The sequence below is a fragment of the Nymphalis io genome, chromosome 2 (genome assembly GCF_905147045.1).
Source record: "Nymphalis io chromosome 2, ilAglIoxx1.1, whole genome shotgun sequence".
Taxonomy (NCBI): Eukaryota; Metazoa; Arthropoda; class Insecta; order Lepidoptera; family Nymphalidae; genus Nymphalis; species Nymphalis io.
The window spans coordinates 5,424,525-5,451,443 of record NC_065889.1 but is presented as its reverse complement, the minus strand read 5'-3'; the positions used below and the strand labels follow the sequence as shown (position 1 = coordinate 5,451,443).

Sequence of the window (26,919 nt, the reverse complement as noted above, 5' to 3'; positions counted from 1 at the left end):
TATAAGTTTGCCCCTACTGAGCGCTAATATGTTTAACACATCATTTAAAAAAATGGTTGATTATATAAACACAGGTCACGTTTGAATGAAGCACTCCGTGAAGCCGGTTATAACATCGACGGAGAAAGATTTCCCGAAGGGTACCAGGAGGCGCCTTTGGCCTATGATGCAGTTTGGGCCGTGGCGTTAGGTAAAATACACGAATGTGAAATTTTTCCTATAGATGAAACTATAATATTATAACCACAAAAACATTTTTCAGCCTTCAATAAAACAATGGAGAAACTCGAAAAGAACGGGTTGAGTTTAAAGAATTTTACTTACACTAACAAGAAAATTGCTGATGACATTTACGAAGCTATAAACTCGACGTCCTTCCTAGGCGTGTCGGTAAGTTAACGCATGTCATCGTGCTATGTATATTATGTACTTTTTATATACATTTCGTCAGAATTTTATATTGATTAAGAGTGGGTTATATTTCGCTCGTTAGCTTAATGACTTCGCAGATTGTATTTCATAAGGTTTTGCCGGAATTAAATCGGAGAATTCTTTGATATTTTTTTTTTTTTTTTTTTATAGAATAGGAAGGTGGACGAGCATATGGGCAACCTGATGGTAAGTGGTCACCAAACGCCCTTAGACATTGGCATTCTAAGAAATGTCAACCATCGCTTATAGCCAATGCGCCACCAACCTTGGGAACTAAGATTTTATGTCCCTTGTGCCTGTAATTACACTGGCTCACTCACCCTTCAAACCGGAACACAACAATATCAAGTATTGCTGTTTTGCGGTAGAATATCTGATGAGTGGGTGGTACCTACCCAGACGAGCTTGCACAAAGCCCTACCACCAGTATTTTGCGGTAGAATATCTGATGAGTGGGTGGTACCTACAAATCCTCAATGTATAATAACCGTTGACCTACCTACAATGAATCGTGGAAATAATAATTTTATTTTCTTTCGATTGAAGTTGACCTTTTGTGTCGTTTTAAAAAATGATATAAATTAAAGCATTCTAAAAAAACTGCTTTTGCTTTCTTATTAAAACCGGCCTAGGGCCTCCGCCAACCGACGTGCCTAACAAACAAAAATAATATAACTTTACTCTAATCGCTTAGGAATGGGGGGCCTCAATGTTAAAGTGCCTAGAAACCTTGGATCTCTTCGATAGACGTCAACTAGATCTTTTTATTAAGCTATTATTATTGTAAATTGATAAATAACTCAAAGAAAAATTTTATTTTATTAAATATCGAAATAGAATTGTTACATAAGTATCGTCTAATATTTGTCAATGTTCGCTCGCTTTTACTGTGACTTATTACAGGGGTTGGTAGCGTTCTCCTCTCAAGGCGATCGCATAGCGCTGACACAGATAGAGCAGTTAACCGACAACCACTACGTGAAGCTCGGATACTATGACACTCAAGAAGACAACCTCACGTGGTTGGACCGGGAACGGTGGGTTGGTAAGTGGAATTTGTGATGTTACATTTTAATTTGACAAATAATTTGTGGAATTACGATGCCGATACTTTACGTGGCGATACGTGTGTTTAGTGTTATATTTAACCATAACAAATATATTGCGTTCTTTTTATAAGGCTGACACAAAACGCAAATAACAATAATATATTTCCTTCAACTTGCTCATTTTTATTACATCAAAAAACTTTTGTTTACAATAAAGGATTGAATCTATAAAAATCAGTGCGTTGACCTTACGCACTTGTTTTTGTTGATATGATAACATATTTGAGTTATTTCGAGTTTCAGTCATGTTTGGCGGATGAGTAAGTAATATTTGCTAACACGCCTAATATTAGTTCATGTAGCGCGCTATCGCTACGCGAACATGCTACGCCAAATAAACTACTACTACCTTAACTCATACTAACATAATCTTACATGTACCATTTATAAAATAAATAAAGTAATTAAGTATGACATCTGAAGAGACTTAAGTCCAAAATACAGGCTCGGCCTAGTTAAAACGCATGTACTTATCATTTAATAAAAAATAGTTTTAAGCCAATATTGTTATAATTATATTTTATTTGATATTTTTAGTAACAATATTTTGTTTAATTTATTAATTATAACTAGAATTTAAGACTGCCTTCTCGGTGTAAGATAAGAAACTAAAGCAGATTATGAATTTTATGTAAATTGAGACATAAAAAAGTTGAGGTTATTTTAGAATTTTAAATATAAAAAAATTGAATAAAAAAACATAAAACATAGTACTTAAGTAACAAATTAAAATTACTTTTACGTAAATTAACACACTTAAAATAAACTAAGAGTACGAGTAATGAAAAAAGTATTAGATTATATCGTACCTATATAATATAGAGAATAATGTGTATTTCTTCTCATATTCTATGTGTGCGTGCATTGTTTAAGCAATTGAAAACGTGTACAGTTATTGTTGGCTGCGTGAAGGTTTGTGAAATTTCTATTAGTCGCGTCGTTTAGGGCAATTTCTTTCAAAAAAAATATAAAGAAGAACTGCAATGCCAGGCATAAAGTGGTGTTCTTTAATTGTCACGTTGATCGCATAACTAACGCAACAGACAGTAACTACGACCAATGTTAAGCGAACCATGAGACGTATCCATCTGCGGCTACCATAAAGTCCACAAAACCATTTCGACAATAACCGAGGTTTCGAATTAAAGTTTAATGAAACAATTGGAAACAAACCTTAAATAAATTAAAACGAGAGAGACGACTCGTCGAGCGTTTTTAATTCACTTACGTGTTGGCATCCCAAGATTTTATCTTTCTTTTAAACTGCACGACTCTGCCGAGACACTAGGAAGAGTAATTACATCCCTTCCCACTTCGAAAATTCTCTGTGAAGTTTCGGTGGATATTAGCCAAATGGCTCAAAGAACATTTTAATTTCTATTTCTTTCGTTCTAGTAACATTGCGTAAGATAAATGACGAATAACAATTGTGTTTTCAAGAGAATAATAATTTATTTATTTTTCGTAAAACACGAAATAACCATTAACGTTTTGAATTTCTAAGAAATATTAATTAAATTAATATTATGATTAATGGCTACTGTTTAGCTTAATTTAATTTTGTTGTGTTTTTTTGAGTTTAAATTTACTTTTTCTACTCATCTCTTTTAGATTGACTTTTAAATGAATTGTGTACAATTACAAATAATTGCCTTATCACGGTTGCAAATAAATTAAACTTAAATGTGTTAATAAATGTATTATGAAATAGTCATTCTATTTCGTATACAGATAAAATGGTCATTAATTAAACCGATTTTAAATATTTTATCCTATTCAAAAATGTTATTTCGAATCGGCTGTAAAAATGAATGGGTACGATGAACTAACCGTGTAAATAAATACTATAATAGCATACTTATGTTAAAACGAGAAAAAATCGCGGAATTTAAAATAAAACGTATGAAAAATGAAAATTTCGCGAGAACAAACGGGCATGATGTTACAAAGCAGCTTAGCTTGCTTTAAAACAGTGTTTCTCTGTATCTACGAAAAGCTTGCTTTAATTCATAAATAAAAAATAGTGAAAACTTTCTTTAATATTCTTAGAAGCAAGAAAAAATGGAGACTAATAAAATAAAGGAATGCTCCATTTTCTCTGCTGGTGCAATAGTTTTACGACTAAACTTTTACGATCAGCGGACATGGGGGATTTTTTTATGGACAGTGTCACTTCGAAACTTACAGAGTAATAGTCGTCTGTGATACGTCTTTTTAAGTTAAAATGAGAAAAAAAATAGAATCTAAAATTGAAATTAATTTATCGAAATGATACAAATAGCTGTCTTTAACATTTATCTTGATGATAATTTAACCTATTAATAAATAGATAATATAAATTAAAAATATATATTTTATATTTACTTACAGCAAGGTGAATTTTTTACGCCATCGTAAATAGTATCTTTGAGAAATCGTTACTTTGATTTTAATTATCTTAACAGAAAATTTACAGTACATGTTTGACTCTGACTGATCAAAATAATATTTCCTTCGTAAGATACTGGCAAGATGGAATGGCGAAATAAATAGTTAACGGCGTTGGATATTTTATTTTAGCATTATTAATATTATATTATTATATCTTAAGCTGCTATTAATTACAGCTTCCTCGAGCAACGAGTTGGTTTTGCTTTACTAATAATACCGTTAGCGTTTTAGGGAATTTAACTCGATGTATCGATGTAAGGTATTATGTATCACAGTATATCATTTTTAATAATTGAAAATGTTCTTTGTATATTTAAAAGTGTCTCATTTACTACTACTATGTAATTCAGTTAATGTATTTTTTAGATGGTAAAGTACCACCCGACCGTACAGTGGTGGTTAACGAGCTGCGTACAGTATCGCTGTCATTATTCGCCTGCATGACAGCACTTTGCATCGCCGGCATTCTAGCCGCCATCGGCTTAATTGTCTTCAATATCTTTCACAGACATAGAAGGTAAGCTTGGATTTATCCAACTGTATGTAGCCATTGCAATAAAGATAATTACGCTCCTTCAGCTCTATATTTCTAATTAGACAGATGTTTCAATCAGTTTTATATTTACTTACTGCCTCGACTACCTCATTGGTCTAGTGGCTTGATGTAAGGCCGCAGACCCAGAGGTATTGATATAACAATTTTATTTATATCAATTTTCATAATTGCGCTTATTATCATCATAATATTTACACAAAAAATTGGCTGATTAGTATGGCCAGACGTCTGCCATAAACGCGCATCCTGGGAATGTATTTTTTCATAATTATGAGAAATTACTAACTAAAAAAGATATCAAAAGTCTGAACAGAAATTTTATTATTTCCACAAAGTTGGATCTCAAGTATCCAATTATGATCAAAGTTTAAACTTCTTTACAAAACAAAGATAAAAAAGTGATATCTCTGCAAAACATATTTCAATTTTATATCGGTGTAGTTATTTGCTGCTATTTTGCAGTAAAATTAATCTTCAAATTAAAACTTATGATTTATCAAACACATAGTTTTAAGAAAAAAAAAGTTTTATATATTATTTAATATTAGAAAATCATTGTTGTCGTAGTTTTTTTTAAATCACTCACTCGTAAACATAAAAATTAACTAGTTTCTTTAAATAACAGTAGCAGTAACAGTAACAGCCTGTTAATGTCCCACTGCTGGGTTAAGGCCTCCTCTCCCTTTTGAGTAGAAGGTTTGGAGCTTATTCCACCACGCTGCTGCAATGCGTGTTGGTAGAATACACATGTGGTAGAATTTCAATGAAATTAGATACATGCAAGTTTCCTCACGATGTTTTCCTTCACCGTCAAGCACGAGATGAATTATAAACACAAATTAGGCACATGAAAATTCAGTGCTGCTTGCCCGGGTTTGAACCCACGATCGTCGGTTAAGATTCACGCGTTCTAACCACAAGGCCATCTTGGCTTTTTTAAATAAAGTTTAATCAAAATCAGTTCATTATTTTTTTTAAATACATTCCCGTTTATATTATTAAAAAACAATCACAAACCACTCACTTAAATACAGTTACTATATAACATTATTTTCCCATAGAGTTATTCAATGGTCACATCCAGCATGCAACACTGTTATGCTCTGCGGTTGCTGCGTCTGTTTCGGCGCTGCCATTGCTCTCGGAGTCGATGGCAGATGGGTCCAGCCTCAACATTTTCCTGGTCTGTGCGCTGCTAGAGCCTGGCTTCTAGCAATCGGGTTCTCCATGGCCTATGGCGCAATGTTTACAAAAGTTTGGCGCGTCCATCGGCATACAACTAAACCTAAACCGGAAACAAAGGTAAAAAAATAACTCTGATAAGCTTAAATTATTCCCAAATCTAAACTTATCCCTTCAATCGATTCAAAAAATGAATGCAAATCAAAACAAAATGATGAAAAGATAGTTGATTTTTTCGAATTATAAATTTGGTATTGATGATTACAATTAATTTATTCTTATAATATTGATTGAGGATTCGTTTTTTGAAATGTAGTTTGTTATGTCTACTGAGTTGGCAAGACTAACATTGAGTTGCGTATAAATTGTTTAGAAGCTGACTATTCTATTCTAAATACAGAATTACTAATTACATGTAAATACATACAAATTGAGTAAACGCACACATAAAACCACTCTCGAGTAAAGAACAAATCTTAGATAGTCAATTGTTTTGTATAATTTATGGCGTCGTTTCAATACATACACACAAACTTTGACAATTCTACTAATTTATAAAATGTATCGTACATTACCAAATCATTTCTTACAAAAATAAAACTCAGTTAAATCATAATATCCAATTCAAGGCCAATTCAGCTAATTTTTATAACGGTAAATTTTATAAACATATAAATCACGATATTTTCCCGGTACTATTCCGATCCACTTGGATCATTGTTTAGTAGAATTAGAAAACGGTTAAACGTTAATGATTACGTTTCGATAAAGTTACAATTCCACGATGTTATGTATGTTAGTAGAACTGTCCCGTGCACACAAACATAACTTCCTCACCGGAAAAAATAAACTCTTTATCAGCTCACAAAAGACAGACAAATTGTCGCTTGTTTTCCATTTAATCTATGGAATGGAAGGACTTGAAACGTTTACAAGGCCCTGTTTCCTGTTACAGCGCTTTATTTTATTTAAGACGCGTTTGTTAAATTCTTATCTATTTATTCAGCATAATGTATAGGGGTCATTGTAAAATAAAACAATTGTTTAACATTTAACGTTTTATTAAATATTAAATGATTTAACTTTTTCCTAAGCATGTTTTGTTTGAATCGAAAATTCTGCCGTTCAACTAAAATTATCTTTAATTTCTCGAAGCTTTTGTTTGCATTGTTCCCAAAGAAATATAAACAGTGGTTGCAAAATGTACGTAACAAAATAAATCTAATGTCAGTAAACTCACGGGTTTCCTCATGTCAATACAACCCCATAAATTCAGAAGTGAATATCCGTTTCATATAATTTATAGGATAGATACTGTTACCGCATAGAATTTCAAATGGGTAAAAGTCACATATTTATGCAAACAACTGAGTGGGATCGGCCTATAAAGGTTTATAGTAATTACACTTTCCTCTTCCGAAGCGTGTCCCTAGAGTCGCTCATTAAAATCACTGGATCGGAAAGGCTATTCTTCTCCAAGCTAATAAACAACGTTTAATATTAAAGACGGTATTGAGTTTCAAGCGTAAACTCATTTGCCTTGTATATTTTACATTCTACTTAAGAAAAACAGAACTAAATGACTTTTTAAGACTTATGTAATTGCTATTTCTTTAAAATCATGTGTTTATTATAATCCTAGTTTATTTAGAAGAATTAGAATAGTTTTTGTATGAACTATTTTTTTTCTCTTCTATTAATTAACACTGACTTTTTTTTATTATTTTATTAACTTTTATTATTAAGTTGTAATATATTTTTAATAATAGAAGTGCTGTTGATTTATAAAATATAGTAAAATCTAAATATAAAGTTTTTTGAAAATTGTCATTTTGTATGACAAAATAATTAGGTAGATGGAGTTCGGTAGAGATGGCTGTTAAGCGGTGGAACAAGCCAGTGGCAACTAGTGACCTCCTTAAGTTTAGTCTCATTTTTTTATATATATATTTATTTACATGTAGTATTAGTACAATAACAACAACACTATTTATATATTGACTATATACACACATGTATAGTTAATTAAGACAAACTTATTTATTGAATACTTTTAGAGAAATAAAATTAGGCAGTTAAACGTAGAAAACGGAACAATCACAAAGGAATTATAATGGTTTCATTACTTATGCTTGGTCCGGTATAAGCCGAATGTCGCAATTCTGACTAGCAAATTATTTCTTTAATAGCCTTAATGGCCAAAGGTTGTCAGGCGATGGTCCTTAAAAATATATGAAACAAATTAACATCTTTATTGCCTTGGATAATAGAGATTTGGATAATAGACATGTTTTTTTTGATTGGGTCAAACAAAATAAGCAGCAAATTAGATATAATCTTTTTCAAGTTCTGTAATTTTACTCATGTGTTTTTATGTATGAATAATTTTTTTTTTATTTGTTACAATAGTTTTTGACTGCTTCGTTAGTTTAATGTTTTTTTTCATTCTGGAGATCCCAAACTACTGGCTTCGAAATCTAGGTTGAGTTAATAAAATGTTATGGAGTATTCCGTCAAGAATTTCACAGGAGCAGAACGGCGCCTGTTGAATTTCCTCTCCCGTTAGGTTATAAGAGTGAACAAAAAGAGCACTTGTGTTTGCGCATACACTTGAGGACTATTATATATCCCGCGCAGTTAGTTAGTCTCCCTTAAGAATAGTCGCCGTTGCCAAAATTTGTCAGGAATACATCATTATCACCTTACATTAGATTTTCACATAACATGTAACGTAAAACGTCTCACAATATAAAAACAATGACAACTACTTATTACAATATGGAAACTGTAGCGACCATCACGAATAAATTGAAATAATCTAACTTTTGAAATAAACATTTCTTTATATACTGAAAGTATGATAAAGACGCAATACTTCTTTCATAGAGTGAGCTTTTTTGGATATAATCCATTTAAATAATTTTAGTTAATATTAAAAACTTTCTACAGAAACGTATGCATGGATGGAAATTGTACACCATGGTTGGTGGCTTGCTCGTTGTCGACGTGGCTCTTTTGACCGCGTGGCAGCTGCGTGACCCATTACAGAGACGTGTGGAAATATTTCCCCTGGAAGCGCCGCGACACCACGATGACGACGTGCACATCAGACCAGAGCTGGAACATTGTGAGAGCGAACACAATACTGTGTGGCTAGGTAAGTTATATTTTTCAATTGAACTCAACATATTTTGTAAGTCCACATAAATATATATATATATATATATAGGTTTGTGTAGGTTTTATGTAGAAACCTATGTAGGTTTTGACAATATATATATATATATATTGTCAAAACCAATTTATGCATACAATTTTGTAATGCATGTATATAATACATAAGTAGTTGCTTGATCAAATGACAAATAATTGACTAATAGGAATGGTACAACTGGATTTCATACATATTTGCCGGGAAGGCAAATGACTACTCCACCTGATAGTAAATGATAGCAGGGTTCAAACGCGACGACGGCCAGTACAGTCGGGAAGAATATTCTGCACTAGCTACCCCAGCCTTGCCGGCCCGCAAGATGATTCTTTACGCCTCGTTTGAAGGAACTCATAGTTATAAACCCCTAGGTTATAAGAGGAGGGGAACACGTGAGCTGGTAAAAAAATTCATTTTATACAAGTGCGACAAAGAAAGGAGTTGCCTATTTTTTTTTTGTGCGCAATGGAATTGATGTCACAGTTAGGCGGTGACATCGAGAGCCAGAACGCATAGACTTATAAAGGAAGGGGGAAGCAGGAATTAGAGAGATTAATTCCTTAGAGCACTCGCCGTGATACAGTCGATAGGTAGCGTTCAGCGCTGCTATCTTTCGACGCAATTGTAAAGGCTCGAGGGTTTGTGACCTTTACGTCGTCAATAATGCGAACAATTTATGCTATTTTACTTTGAATCCTATATATCTGTAATCTGTACAAGAAGTATAGTAAATAATATTATATGCAGGCTTAAAATGTTTGACTAATTTTATTGTAAAATTGAATACCATACCCAAAGCAAGGCTTTGTGGAAAACTTGTAGTTTATAATAATATGTGAAGTAAGTCAGACCTTAAATTTCCTAATGCTAGGTTATCTACTGTTGAAGAGAAGGTTGCAACTTTTCGATGGTACCCGACCCATTGGGGGAACCAGGTTAAGTGGTTATTCTAACCCGCTAAAACCATTGCCATGGCCGTCTTTTGCACGGATCGGAAAAGCTGTGTTATCAAATCGATATAATGCACCTATGTCTATATAATTTTCTGATCATATATGTATTTAAACAATATTACTATCAAAATAGCGAATATGGCTTATCAAATAGTCGATAATCTAACACCAATGTCAACGTGTAATTAGTTCACACTAATGTTGTTTGATACAAAATTGTTTAAAATAACTTCTTATCTCAAAATTGTAATGTTTGTCCGACTCGTTGTTTTTTACGGTACTTTAAACATCGAAAATCATTAATTATCTTCTCCTCGAAGAAATTAGATAAAATTTATTTAATATTAGCGAATCAGTAACATTTGAACAAGTTTTGATTTTATCAACAATATTGATTTATTATTTTCACAATAATAAATGTTTAAAATACCATCTAATAATGTGCAGTATGTTAAAATTTATTTAGTTAAGTGAAGACATTAATCGGACTGTATCCAGTCCAGTCTCGAGGCCATACTGACTATTTTTTTTCCAAACAAAACCATCGAGAACGTGACAGTACGCGAGACAATAACTTTTTCAATCAGAGAAACACCCGTGTGCACTCGCTACGGCAGTTGTTCTAAAAGCTAAAAATATTTTTATCATACAATTCAATGAATCCAATATAACCCAACCCAGTAAAAAACTTACTATCTTTCACTCTGCTTATTGTACTTTAATTTATCCATTTAAATAATATTGTAAGCCTGAGACTTAATTTCAACCCTTGTTCTGTTAAGTAGTTCTCCGATTTATTTCATCTCATGTTTTACGATCGTAATTCTATTATAAGTAAATCTATTGAATAGGACATAAAAGTGAATTAAGATGTATTTTCCGAAATGAGGATTTACAGTTTAAAATTTGATACAAGATATTTAATACACTAAAACGCATTACTTGTTCCAATATTTACTGATTCTAAAATAAAAATCGATTAAAGATATCGCACAGGTGCAGCATGAATGAACAAACTCATAACCCCAATTTATAAATACTATAAAAAATGGATGCACTTCATATTCAGATTCGAAGTGTAGGTATCCATAATAAGAGTAAAATCAGTTGGACTTTTAGAATATACATTCCGGACGGGTATATCGTTATATTAAATTAATTCATATTTTCTCATAAGAGCCTATATCAAATAAAGTGTATTTATATAAATATATTTAATTTTTTTTATTATAGAAAAGGTAGGCAGACGAGCATATGGGCCACGTGATGGTAAGTGATCACCAACGCCCATAGACATTGGCATTGTAAGAAATGCTAACTATTGATTACATTGCCAACAAAGATGTTATGTCCCTTGTACCACTGCTGTTTTGCGGTAAAATATCTGATGAGTGGGTGGTACCTACCCAGACGAACTTGCAGAAAGCTCTACCATCAGTAATATGACGATTTATCCTTAAAACTAAAGAAAGCCTATCAAAAAGGGACACTATGGCTCTATCAAAAAATTCTAATAAAATATTGGTATTAATGCATATTATATTTAGTCGTGTATCTTGTGTGGCGCTATATTATTTACGAAACGTAAAACCTAAACTATTTTACTAATGGTCAGACTCCGGTGCAAGTTCAGATAGGTTGTTGCAATAAACTTTCAAGACAAACTACAAGACTTGAGAGTTGACTAAACAAATGTTTAAATGAAATTTTAAATTCTCTTAAAAGTTCAATGAAAAGATTTTAATTACGGTAGTTACTTTCCCAACTTGATTAATCAAAAGAAATCATTACGAGTTTCTATTGAGTTTTAAAAACTTATTTAATTTGAGCGCGGAAAGTTTTTTAAGTATTTTTAGTACAGAAGCGTATCTATTTTTTCTAATTTCTGGCTGTGAATGCCTTTTTTTTTTGTCCACTTCAAGTGGGGGAAACAATGTATGGGGGTATGTGGGACTCGCCGGCGCCGTGCATGCGCCGGAATACCCACTAAAAAACCAGCGGTACCCACACCGCCTTTTCGAGGGGCGTCACGGGATCGCTTGCGCATACTACCGTGACGCCCCGACGGTTGGCCCACCTCTGCAGGCCTCCAAATCCTAGGGGGATCTCAGGGTACAAAGACCCCCTAACCCCGGCAACACGGCCTCCTTCTGCGACATGACATTTTCGCAGAAGGAGACCGTCTCCAACCAGCACCTCTCGCTACCAAGCATGGCGTTTATCACACTCGGCAGCGAGAGGTCCTCACCGACTAAGGCCGCCAGAGACAGGCGCTGAGGTCCCCAAGCGGCACACTCCATCAGAGTGTGGCACGCTGTGAGGCTGTGAATGTCCTACCCGATAGTCAGATTTAGGAAATCATGCCGGGTAAATTTATTTAAAAAAACTACAATATTCGTAAGCAAAACAAATCGATTTTTGAATATAATATCCGGGCTTAAGTCGTAAATATTTTAGAAACTATATTTACAGAATAAATGAGAACTTTCTTTTTCATTACTGCTCTCCGACTTGATTTACGATCATTAATTTTTATATGTATAATTATATTTTCGCGTTAGGTACAACCTTACCAGCGTTTCAGCTTGTACAATATTCGACTTTTCGAATTAACTCCGTTTGAACGATTCAAGATTTCGTGCATAAGATGAGTCTATTTTAGTTTCTATTGAAGTCATCGGTCCTGTGCAGATCTCAAGATCTTTGTTTAAATTTTGATTACAAGTATAATAAATAAATAATTAAAGTCGCGTCTTTTAATAGTTCGCCGCTTAAGCGGTAATCGCCTTTTTTATCGTATCGTTAGCGTGCCATAAAGAATATTTGTATTAATTGTAAATAAACAAGTTCATAATTATGTTCTATCTTTTGATTTAAATGTTTGGAATTTATTATAAGTAATAACTCGTAAACATCCCTCTTCTATTAAAGAGATATTCGGAGTTCATTCAACCACACTCCTCTACGAGTCGGCCGAGATATATAATACACATGTATGTTCTCGTAGTGATTGCTTTCAATGATATGATTCGTATCATATTATGAACAAAAAACATAAAAACGTCACTGGATTCCTAACCGTGATCTTTTATCAAGTGATTTTGAATTACATTGATTATTTACATGAAATACTTAATACAAACAAAAATTAAAAATAGTTACAGTATGGTCACTGTGTTTGATGTTCAAAACATGACTTTTTTTTTTTATTACTGCTGCTGGTGGTGGTTGCTGATTAGCGATGATTTGTTAAACAATGCCGTCCTTAACTTCTTTCAACTGTCAAATCAATAATGACAGAAACAGGGAAATCAAGATTTAACAAAACAGCCGCAAAGCAAAGTTTACAAGGAATCCGAAATTAATTAACTATCAATACGAACTCTGTCATTTATTTGTCAATGTTATTTTAGTTTTATTTTTATTTATTGATAGTATACGCCTATGCAAGGCGTGTTAGTTTAATACCGTTACTTGATGTAAAACCCTATGTATAAAACCAGACAGCGTGATAAGTTCATATGTCTGCGATAAGGGCTCAATTTATCAATCACCTTGTCAAGTGTTTTTTTCTCAGTGTACAAAAATATAATAAATACAATTTTTATATTTCTTAAATAAAAGTACTCTTACATTAAACCTCTCAACTGTTTCTTTTATTGAATCTTATTGCAAGAGTTTTATAAGAGTTAAATATTACAAGCTGTTATAACATTTCATTATGGTTCGTTTAATATAAAGTTCAATGAACTTTATTTTTTTTTTTAATTTTTGAAATGAGCTTTACAATGTCAATCTAAATAAGATAAATATAATTTGCTTATTCATAAACAATGAGGATCATTTATAAATCCCCCCGTCAAAGTCCACCGCGTCTCATTTGCGTCCCAAACTCGAAACGAAATTTAAACTTTAAGTTGTTAATCACATCTGCGTCTTCATTACACTGTTTTACATTTATATTTTGAGGACATTTTAATATTCCATAACATTTTCAATCTTAAAAAAACGAAAACATAACTTTAATCTTAGAAATAAAATGCTATGAGAATGTTTTTAATGATATTTTTTTTATTTATTCTACATTTACGTCTGAATAACTGCACAGTTATCAGCAGAATTATTTTCATTACCTATTACTGATGTGCAATTGAGTGTATTCGATTGAAAAGTTGTCAATTCAATCACTCGATTGCGGTTCAATCGATAGCAATGCAGTCCGTAACATAGATAACTTTTGTTAGGTTATTTTTTTTCTGTACCCACTGTGTCATCATGACTTCTAAATTAATGTGTTATTAAAGTTCGTGTCTAAGGGATTTTTTTGTTTCAGGTGTTATGTACGGATACAAAGGATTGGTGTTAGTTTTTGGACTATTCCTTGCGTATGAAACACGCTCAGTTAAAGTGCGTCAAATCAACGATTCTCGTTATGTCGGCATGAGTATCTACAATGTGGTGGTGCTGTGCCTCATCACAGCGCCGGTGACATTGGTGATAGCGAGCCAGCAGGACGCAGCATTCGCTTTCGTCTCACTAGCGATCGTTTTCTGTTGTTTTCTGAGCATGGCGCTTATATTTATACCAAAGGTAAGTGACAATACAATTTATATATTTCATTACTTATTTATTTTTTTCTATTTAATGAAAACAAACAGTACATAATAAATTTCATAAATATCAAATATTAACAAATGATTGATTAACCTATAACAGGCGTAGATGCAACGGATAACGAATAAAATTATTAATCAATAAAATATGAGGTCCAAAAGAGAGACAGAGAGAGAGAGAAATGGACAAATTTATTCAATAATAATTAATTAAATCAGTACTACCATTAGTCTTTTTTGCATAGGTAGGCGAACGAATAGATGGGCCACCTGATGGTAAGTGGTCACCAACGCCTGTAGACATTGGCATTGTAAGAAATGTTAACCGTCGCTTACATCGCCAATGCGCCACCAACCTTGGGAACCAAGATTCTGTGTCCCTTGTGCCTGTAATTACACTGGCTCATTCATCCTTCAAACCGGAACATAACAATACCAAATACTGCTGTTTTGCCGCACATTGCTGTGCACAAAGCCCTACCTATCTACTAAGTAGAATTTGTCAAATTTTTTTTTTATATTATATCATTCTAAAATAGGCTAACAATTGCATTGTTAATAAATCGACAAGATATATATATATATATATATATATATATATATATATATATATATATATATATTTAGGACATCAGCGCTCTTTCCTAGGAATCGTATGAATACGTCATGATTAGTAACGAAGATTAATTTAATTTACGTAAATCATATTAACATCCATATATAATGGGTAAGGCGAGAACAAATTTTCAATGTAACTACTAAAAAACTAGCCAAATATCTTTAATATTAAATATTTACGTGAATATTATTTTTAAATGAAAATTATCATTTAAATATTCACATTGGAAATATTACATTAAAAGTGACTTGCATATTTATCTTGTAATTAATAAAGATCATATTACCGTAGGAATCGCTGTACTATGCAAGCGATGCCATAACCATAGTTATATACGTGTATAATGCTACACTATATTTATAACGTTACTAGATTCCGCCCGCGTGCAAGGGGGGCCCCCCTTCCCCTCTTCTGATATTAAGTGACGTATGATGTGACACATTTTTACAACGTGTATGCAAAATTTCATGACCATCATAAATGAGGATCATCAGGAATCGGTTGAGTAGTTAAGACGTGAAAGCGTAACAAACAAACAAAGTCACTCTTACATTTATAATATTAGTAAGGATTGCTTATGTATATAAATTGAATGTGTGACGTAATCATGTAAAAGCAAACGACGGGAAAGATAAAGTACGTCCTTACGTCGCCGACTCTCAACTTTAACGTTAGAAAATAACTTATTTAAGCAGCCATGTCATGTTTCCTCGTGAGTATGACGAACGAAGTATAGTAACCTTAAAACGTTTTAAATTTAAGACGAGGAAATAGACGTGAAAGATTTTCCAAGGTTGAATAAGTCTTAAATATTAATATTTAAATTATCTTTTAAATAAACTTTATAGAAACCAGGATCTTGTTGGTAATATTACATTACCTTTTTACAACTATATGTTGTATAATGATTAATAATTCTTATCAATATATGCAGTATATTTTGCTAATATAAAATATATGTATCATCTTAATACATACAAAATGTTTTTATTTATTTTATAGTTATTGTAATTTCGTTATAATGTATTTATATATTTATATTTTTATTATGTACACCCCTACCTTTCTTTTACATGTTTCTTGTGTCTTGTTCACTGGTATTAAATAAAGAGTATTTATATTGTGTGAACATTATAAAATATAGACTACAATTAAAATAATGGATTTAGTCTGAAATTACCAAAATTTCAATTTATTTTCAAAAAATGCCGAATCCAGGAATACGAGTAAATTCAGCTATAAATGTAAAGTTGATAAAAGTAAATTCAAATTATGATTCGTCGTCTTGTAAGATTTTCTTTACGTACCTATTCGCTTCCTATGCGAATTTTTAAATTTTCAACAATTTTAACTATTTCTGCTCCTTAAATCGTACTAAGCTACAAATAGCGGTTGCTTAATTTACCAGTGAACCAATCTCTACCACACCTAATATTTGCTTTCGAGTACCAATCATTGCAAAATGAAACCACACAGAATAACTAAGATTCTGGAACGCCACTCTGTACTGTGAATTTTTATCTTGAATATTCGAGGTATATATATACCCATCAAAGACTAACATTTCTTTTTCTATTACAAAATGTATTATTCGGACACAATAGGTCTAACCCTATCTGATCCTTGTTATCTTCTCGTTAATTCGAGTACGGTTTTTCCATTGTTATCAAACAATGTCGGTTTTGTTAATGACATAAAAGAAGCTGAATTTCTTTGTTAACTCTTTTGTTTTATCGTTGACTTATCAATATCAAGTAATATATTTTAAGGGAAAAAATTTATAAACGGTCGAAAGGGATAAATGGGGTCTTCATCAGAATCAAATTTAAAAATCATTTTAGTCATATTATGGGTATGGAAAAATCATTAAAGCTCGTCGCTGGCTGTAATAAATTGAAGGATGTTTGGCGAACGATTCACGATTCAACGATCACTTACCGTGAAATTTACCGCAACGATCCTAATCATCGGCGCTTGCATATATGTCTTTTATAACATATCGGGTTACATTAACCTGAGAACTGAAGCAATAACAGTTCTCACTAAGCAAAATTATTGCTTTATATTAAGAAACTTGGTCTCTATGTTTAACTATATAGATGTAATGGGATTTTGCAATTCAATTCTCACCCACTTTCAAACTTTCGAATAACTTCAAATTTGCATACATGTTTGTAATTTAAAAAAAAAAAAACAAATATAAAATTTTTTCATTACAAGAAAGTGAATAGTTATTTTTAATATGAATTAATTATCCATAGTAAAAAAAACAATTTGTCTTACACTTCATGATTCATATCATCAATCATTACAAATAATCTACGAAAAACTACCTATAAAAATTTAAATCGACTAATTTCGAGTACCCTACACTATTTTTGTTTCAGTTAAATCTATAGTTCGAGACTATCACATATATCACTTACATATATATATATGTGAAGCAAAAGTATTTTTTAAATTGATGCCCTACATAACTGAATTTTTATATTTTAAGGATTCCTTACCTGGAATTTGCGTTTATTATCCGGCATATTAAATTTACGATGACATAATGTAGCATATGAGTTTTCCTAAATCACCCTTAAAATATGACACCCTTCGCGTTCGTCGACGTGAGAAAGGTAGGTAAAACGTAAATAGAATTTCTTTTCGATATATAAACATAGACTCAAATAAAAGCTACTATTTAGAATTTAAAAATTTGTAATTAGAGTAACTGGCTGAACATTCTCTGTATTTACAATACACTATGTCTATTTATTAACTATTTAAATTTGACTGATCTATCATGATTCGTATTGTATTCGATTGTATGAAATCAAGGATAACAATGGGTCTGACATGATTTTGAAAACATTGTAAAATACGATGCGATATACGATACGATGATATTGTATAATGATAATTCCGTTTCTGATAATAATAACTAGCATCTCTCTGAAACTTGATCTCATCTTAATCTATTTAATTCATATGATAATTTACTGTCATATTTGAAATAAATGTTATTTAAAACTGACAAAGAAGAATTATTTAAAAAAAATACCCTTTTCAGACTGGCTAAGCTGTCACGAATAATACTTGTTTAAAGATAAAATAGTAAAAATATTAAATATTTTTTATACAGGTGATAGAGGTAATACGGCACCCGACGGAGCGCGCTGAAAGCGGTCGGGGATCGGGTTCTGGCTCCGCCCCCGCAGACGAAGAGCGGTACCGAGAACTCGTGAAAGAAAATGAGGAATTGCAAAAACTTATTGCACAGGTGATTATTTAAATCTAGGAATTGTAATAACATCCACAAATATCATCTTATTTAAATAAATATATGTCGGTACATCTGAAAAAAGCCGCGATGGTCGAGTGTTTAGAACGCATGAATGTTAACCTATGATCGTGGGTTCAAGCCCAGGCAAGCACCACTGAGCACTGGAGCACGGGATTTATTTCCGCATGACGTCTAAAAATCTAAGCAAGCGATTCAGAGCAAAATCAAAATATCTTTATCGGCTATCTCAGGGCCTCTTCATCGGCTAAGGAAATTTCGGAGCATATTTTTGAATCTCAATGCTTTTCTGCGTTTCTGCAGAAATTCCTATTCAGTGTTTTGCCAGATATATAGCAAAAATATCATAAGCACGAAATTTATAATAAATATATATTAGCTAGAAAAGCACAGTGATTATCGCTCGAATTTGAACCTTTGACTTAAAGATCTATGAGTTCTATCCATCTTTGCTCTCAACGAAAATAAAGTACCCCACGACGACTCTTAAAAAATATTTAATAAACAGACGTGACTCAACGAGAAACGACAAGATCGAATGTTTATTTTCGGCTTAAAATTCCACGTCTACTAAAAGCACTTCTAACTTGAGTATAATGGGTATACTTTATTTAATATTATTATACTTACTGGCTCATTTTAAGCTGGGTGCAGACCAAGTGATCCTGGGCTGGGAAATCAAATTCGCTCAAAAGAAAGAATACTTATATATTTTTCGTAAAATAATAAAAGAAACGTAATAACCGAAATCCGGTCAAGGGAACATTAATATTATTTTATATTTATATTAGTTGAAAGAATTGATTACCTGCTGATGTCGCCATGACCTATTATGTAATTAATTTAAGCATGCAATTCACATAAATTTGTCCGTAATATATAGTTACTGTTGGCTGGGTCTTGGCCGTCGTTTTTCAGATATTAGATAACATGTTTTAACCGAGTTTATAGGATTTTAGCGCCAGCGGTGTTGGTGGCTGCCGTAAAATATAACCTCTTCTGGGTATAAGCCAACAATTTTAGGACAAGGTTTCAGGGTTGTATTTAATGTGTTATTTCTATTTCAAGTAATCTTGAACCGAGTTGTATTTGTGACTTTGCTTATGCTTGATCATATTAAAGTCATTAGCTTAATTTGCTCTAAATTGTATAAGTAGTAGATAGTAAATAGTAACGTTTATTTTTTTGTTTAGTTAAAACCGTGTTTGTAATTTTGTATATCAGTTTTCTGTTACTTCAATAAATAAATTATTATTATTATTAATCAATCGTAGCTTTACGTTTAATTTTAAATATTTTATTATAATGTCGATTATTAACAATAAAAAGCTTAAATAATCCAAGAAAGACAAAACATCACCTGACGGTGATTTATTGGTTAATTGAATTACAACAGTTTCAATTATTCTGTTTTAAAATGCTATCATAGTAAAAACTTTTTCAACAAGTTTCGAATAAAAGTAGTTTTTTGTTCGATTAATCTTTTGTGAGATAATCGTAAAAAGTATTTACTAAGATGACGGCAAGCGCTCCTCTCTAAGGTGAAAATTTGGATTGTGGATTATGGTTATTATCCTAAACATATACATTTTGAAAATCGATATAAATAGAGTTTTTCGAATAACAAAAGAAAGATAAATAGTTTCTTGGATTCGACAAAATTACAAATTAAGCAATAGTTTATTACTAATCAACAGCTTGTTCAACTACTCAAACTATTTATATTTAATTGTAAAAAGTCTTAAGTATTTGTTAATTTTATTATTAAAAATTTCAATACATTTAACAAAAGCGCTTCGATAAGCAGGTTTATTACGTCACAATGTTTACTTGAAATGACTGTTATCCAAGCTATTACGAACATTAGGAGCTTTATAATAACTCATTAAAGTAAATGGGTGTAGATTGATAAGAATTCATTCTGAATGTAAATTTATCGCTCTCAATTCCAAATTTACTTTGCTCTTAAATTGATCACAATGAGTAACATTATCTTGATTTTTGAGATTAATAACTCACGACCGTACTTATAAACGTTGCTTAGCGACTGTTTAATTAAAAACAGAATTCTCTCTTTCTATCATTGATTTGATAGTCGAAAAAGGAAAACACAACATTTAATCGACTAATAATTGATGATTAACTAATTATCCGCTAAGCAACGTTTTTAAATAAGGCCGTTAATAATAAAATTATAATTTAATTTTTAGAATTTGCTAGAACCATTATCTTTAATAATAATATAATATTTGCAATACCAGTTATATTGTTATATAATCTTGCTCGCTGTCCTGTTGACTTGCCTTTATTTAATTGTATTACAATTGACCTTTATGAATATTTATAGGGTCCCGAGGTCCTGGGTTCAAACCCTGGGTCAGTCCAATACAAAAAGGTTACTGAATTTTCTGTCGGGAAATTCTCAGTAACAGCCCAAAGTTTGAAAGTTGGCAGCGTTCACCCTCCCGAGTCTCGGATAGAATGTGAAGCCGTTGGTCCTGCCCCTGAATTTTCTCCGTTCTTATACTGAAGAATTAAGAGCCTCATCTTATTACTATCATTACACAATGCTTTGTTTCCTTCTAACGGATAGCAAAATAATGCTGACAGAAAGAGAGAAATCTGTATATAGTCTACTACGCGAATATGTCTAGTGTCGATTATAACAAAATTTTGGATGGTATATATAAAAATAAAACCACGATAGTCCAGCTGATAGTTTTTGTCAAAAACGTTTTATCAGACGTATATAAAAAAAAACACTATATTGAATTTTTGGTATTTTTTGAGATACTATGCCATTTTTTTTATGAATTGAATCCTCCGTAAGACAAATTTCGATTTCTGAAGATAATTTTCTTTGGACATATGATATAATCTATAACATCCAAGTATTGTCGGCAGAAGGAGGAAAGAATCCGTGTGCTGAAACAGAAACTAGCAGAACGGGAGGCGGCAGTAGCGGATGGAGTAACGCAAGGTACGGGGGCGGTAATAGCTGACCTCGCCACCGCCACATCTGACTACGGCACTTCCACCAACTACACGAGATCCTCCCGTGCCTCTGTATCTGACTTAGACTTCTCAGAAAGCTACCTCTAAACGCACGTACCTTTAAATGCTGACTAAGGGAATAAGCGCACGTTGTTGAAACATACGAAAGGTTGATTATTTTTTAACTAAATTTAATCCTCTCTCAATGTCTCATGTAATGTGAGAAACGATTCCTATCCATTCACCAGATATATATTTTCTCTTAAACTTGCGCTAAGCTGGTGAGTGTTTGTGCGACTACCTGTTTAATTGCAAATTTGTGCAAAATATCCAGATAATTTCATTATACAAATATGACAATCTTGATATAAAAACTACAAAAAATACATTACCATAATTATTATGGACAATACCTCATTTATTTATACTTTGTTAATTTAAAAATATTAAAGCAACATAAATTCATAATTATTATTACGTCCGCTTATTTCCGACTTCATCAAATCGACTTCGCCATCCATCCTTCTAAATCATTTCGCATACCTTAATAAATTTCCCGCATCAAAAGAACCTGCCCTAAACATTATTTTTAATTTTATTCTATGGAATAAATATAACTGCGCTAATTAAATTAAAACCCGACTTTATTCATTTACATATTTTCCATTCCGTTTAACGAAGTTTACACATATTTTAAAATTACCAAGTTAATTCGTGGTTACTTAAAATTTAAATGAGAGACTGTAGTCTTAATGAAGTAGGTATAAGGCAACTTTGTTGACTATTTTCTTTTACTTTAATAATTAATATGCTTATAAGAAATTTTGTTAAACATTGGCAATAATTTGTTTAGACCGTAAATATATACTTATTTTTAATTACCCAAATATTAAGTTATTAATTAATATAAAAACAGGAATGACTGGCCTCCCATCAAAGAAATATGAGTCTAAAATTATAAGCTATTTCTTCTTTTAAATGTTTAGCAGAAGCATATTTAGTCAACTGCCTATGCCAGAATACCTATGACAGAATATATACTGAATGTTTACTTAAAATTTTTATCGACATCAAACTAATTAGTACTAATAAATGTTAAAAAAACTAATAAAATTCAATCCAATCAAAATTTAAAGCCAATCATCAAATATTTTTCATATAATATTTAAACTTTAAATGAACTCTGATAAATTTCACTGCATGTTTTTTTAGTAAAAAAATAACACTTTAAAATAGATAGCTAAAAGAAAAAGAACTAATTACAATTTTAATCAAATAAGCTGTAAAACATAGTCGTAAGATATTTTATTGTTCCTTCCCTGTAAATCTTTTTCTATATCTTTTCCCTCCTTATCCGGACTCTACCTCACAAATCGTGACAACTGCACGTGTTGCTTTATTATATATACCCTACCTAAAACTATCACTAGACTGACTTAGATTTATTATTAGATAACGATACTACACGAAATACTAATCGTTTATAAGTAAATCTTTTCTAGCTATTGTTACTGTCACCATTCTTGTGGTATAATTAAGTATAATTTGTCTGAACGACAAATTAAATAGCGATATGTCACTACAACGATGTTTTCATGCTTTTTAAATGTTTGATAAATTATTACACGAATATCTTCGAATTCGACACCTTAATATTTAATTGGCACAATAGTTATAATTAGATTAGAAAAAATTCGCTTATGACAAAATTTTATGTAAAATGTTATTTATTTATAGATATTAATGAATCACTTTTCATTGAAAGTTTTTAATTTAAAGCCTTCATATATTTTTTTAGACGTAGTTTGAAATTCATGCAGTCAAATCTCGTTAAATGCATTTATAAAAGTTATTTTTAAAATTTTGTAAATATTATTTTATGTTGAAATAAACTATACATAATTAAATTAATTGGTAATGTTTTCTTTTCAAAATTGACTTGTAATGAGGAGAAAGATAGTTGCAACGGAGTTTGCGACTAAGGTCGAAGTTGTTTAAGCTGATAGTGTGTAAGTACCTAGTTGGAGATGTTGTTCCGTATCCCGTAGCAATCTGTTATCTGTACGTCTTTGTACCCTCGCATGGCACCCCACTGCACTGCCCTAGCGCCACTGACACTTATTTTACATAAATTATAATACCGCTTCCCTGGATTCAATTATTGTAAAATATCACAAATGATGGTGAGTAAGATTTATATTAAAATAAATTTGTAATTTAAAGTTTTTTTTTAATATACCTTTTAAGATAATGTTAAACCACGGTAGAATTTAATCGACTTTTCGTTTAACAAAATTGTTAAATTACACTTTCAAGATGTAATATTCATAACTGAAAGGTATATCAATTTCGTTTGAAAAACAAAGACTATGTATGTACTTGTTACAATCTTGGCAAGATTCCAGTTTAGCTTTCACTGATGCTAAGCACTAACATTCAACTATACCTACAACACATCGCTCTACATTTTTTTATTGGAAAAGTATACAAAATCGTTCTTTAAAAAAAAAGAGAATCCTCCTTTTTAAACTTTGCAATAATCTAAGATGCTGTGTAACGAGATTTCCTTGCATGAATGTTACCGGTTCTAAACAATTTATTGGCTTATTCCGTTGAAGATGTCGCAAGATGTACAAAAATATATACTATACTTTTTTAAAAGCGCTTATAAAAATATGAAAATACCTAATTCCGCTTACAGGGTGAATTACTGCTTTAATATACTATTTTGCTCGTAGCTTAAAAATATGCTTTTTATGTTGAATTCATCGTGCCATCAAATATAAATGTATTTTTATTAAATGTTACGTTTTCTCCTCAACAGATGTTCAAGACGAACAAATATGAACGTTGGCGTCTTCTGCGATTGGTTAAAATATTGAATAGTATAATTGTTTAGTTTATAAAAATAACAGTATAATATGAATATTATTAATACACCAAAGATCGATAAATAATTTTAAATCATAATATAACAATAATTATAATTTAGATACAAATAATTAATTTAACAATATTTTATTATTATTTGAAAATGTTAAATAATAACAAATGATCATTATAATTATAAAAGCTCAATTATTTCATTCTTATTTTATTATATAATCTGTTCAATGTATAATTTGATCGTAGTTATTCTTTTAAAAATAACAAAGATTTTTTCAATCAATAAGCTGGGAACATCAACATCATACATACCTAGTACCGTTTTAACGAAACAGCAGTTTTAAAACACTCTTCCTTAAAATTCCATACTGTTTTATTTAATTATTAAAATAAATATTTGAGCTATTTTAAATGAATTGTCTTGTTACCGATAAAAAATTGTACGGATTGTACATTCAGGTTATAAACCAAATTAATATATATACATAGAATTTTATAAAGTAAATTGGATCTTCAATTTGATGCACTTTAGAAATTCTATAATTAATTTAGAACACAGCACTGTTTCGTGAATATAGCAAAGCAAAGCGGTCAAAGACCTTTTCTCCGATTACAGAAGTGCTGTTTGGAAGCTTGTGGATAAATGTATGTCATAATTCCTTTTGAGACGTGCAAGTTTTCTCAAGAATGTGTTTTCTTTCACAGTTGAGAATTATATAACTTATAACTATTACTGTAAATCAAAACTTGAAAACTCTTAGTTGCATGATCGAATCAGAAACCCACTTTCTTAAATCCATAATACAATACATCTGATATATTCGTTCCAATGTTTCAGTGCACAAAATAAATTCATAATTTGATTCTAAATTCTAAATACGAATGCAACCTTTTTTCAGCATTCCTTTTTTTATTTAAAAAAAGGTGTGTTAATAATATTATTATATTATATTTTTATTCGCTTTAAAATAACTGTCGTAGAATTTTCATTTACGAAAATGGTACTTAAAGATATGAAATTAAAGTGTTCTTATAAAATTAGATTTATTGATTAATGTAGTTAAAATACAATGATGGCTATTGTACTTATATTAGAAGAGGATTTAAGATTGAATGTTAAGTAATGATGTTAAATTATTATTTATAAACATTGCACATACTATATAGTATGAAAACAGATATCAACTAGTTGTATTCAGGTTGTAAATTATTATTAAACATTGCTCTCTATAAGTTAAACAATTTTCATCATTGATATTTTATAAAAAAAAAACATCATTATGTATGTGTTATATTTTTAGACGTGTTACATATTTTATTATAACCTCACTCTAAAATTCATTTCAGTTCAAAAACCGAATTAATACAATATTTGAATTTGTTATTAAACGGTCGCAAATAATATTTTTCAATGGGCTTGGAAAAGCAGTACTTCAGTTGTCGACACACAGAAACACACCATCCAATGAACTGAGCCCATATATATAAATCCAACGTGTCGTGTTTTTAATTTTTAAGGTAAAAAATGTTTATTAATTCTACTTTCATATAACGCAGATGAATAGAATTTAACTTTTCGTCATATTGCATATTTAACTGAAACACGTAAACAGTTTTATAAAAAAGTTAATATATATTATATTTATTTAAAGCGCCATTTGATAATATATTTTGTCACATTTAGGTATTCCTTTTACAAATAATATCGGAATTGATACATTTAACGACCGGTATGATTTTTCACATCATTAAACGATATAGAAAAAACATTTATAAAATAATAAAAATATAGTCCAAACTCGAACTGACATTACATATCAAAGTAAATAAGAAGTCCACTAGATTATATTAGCTTTTTACGTGATTACCTCAGATCTTAACTTGTTAATGTTGTCTTAAATGCAACGATACGGTTTAAGCCATATTTAAAGAAAATATACAAAAACATTTTTCGACTAAAATTATGATTCCAAATATAAACATATTACTAGTACCGGTATAGATAATACCAAAATATCAGCTAGCGGGCTTCTGAATTTACTAATAGTGCGTTCGAGTTCCATTGTAATACGTAAGTTCTTATTAAAATCTTATGGCTGTCTCCAAGTGATAACAGATGCCAAAAGAAACGAAAGCCTGTAAATAATATATCTCTAAATTATTCTTGAATTCATTTTATCGTGTAGACAAAATAAGAAGATGTAAGAAAACATTATTGAAAGTTACCTGGTATTAAAAAATATATGTAATTTAGATAATGTCACAGTTTACAGCACTGCCAACTAAGTCGAGTTAAAGAGTTACTATATTAGAAATAGCTTAGTATAGCTCATTTGTCTTGATTCAAATTCGCTTGATAATTAAAAAAGAGTCAAATTACTAAATGGAGTAGTCGTTGGCACAACCAAATTCTACAATATTTGAACGGGATTCGAAAATAATAAAAAAAAACATAGAAACGCATAATTTTGAAGACTGTTTCTAAATTTAAAAATACATTCTATTTTTAATTTTAGCAACGTTTTGTGAATATAATTTAAATTATTTATCATACTGGTTTTTTTCAAGTTTTATTTTTAATTTTAACGAATAAATAGTTCAAACGTGTTATTTAATATGGCCTTAGTCAAAGATTTGACTGCATA

General features: G+C 31.0%; 1 protein-coding gene across 1 annotated transcript in view; it reads left to right on the top strand.

Annotated features, from left to right (window-relative positions):
- Positions 1-24,337, top strand: part of LOC126779070 (gamma-aminobutyric acid type B receptor subunit 1) — a 198,460-nt gene extending 174,123 nt beyond the window's left edge. Inside the window, exons 7-16 of the mRNA XM_050502888.1 lie at positions 75-190; positions 263-390; positions 1,336-1,477; positions 4,338-4,488; positions 5,589-5,829; positions 8,659-8,866; positions 14,207-14,463; positions 18,236-18,373; positions 21,299-21,374; positions 24,213-24,337. Of these exons, the coding sequence (XP_050358845.1) occupies positions 75-190; positions 263-390; positions 1,336-1,477; positions 4,338-4,488; positions 5,589-5,829; positions 8,659-8,866; positions 14,207-14,463; positions 18,236-18,373; positions 21,299-21,374; positions 24,213-24,235 (1,480 nt within the window). The 3' untranslated portion in view covers positions 24,236-24,337. The remainder of the gene's footprint in view (positions 1-74; positions 191-262; positions 391-1,335; positions 1,478-4,337; positions 4,489-5,588; positions 5,830-8,658; positions 8,867-14,206; positions 14,464-18,235; positions 18,374-21,298; positions 21,375-24,212) is intronic.
- Positions 24,338-26,919: the final 2,582 nt, after the last annotated feature.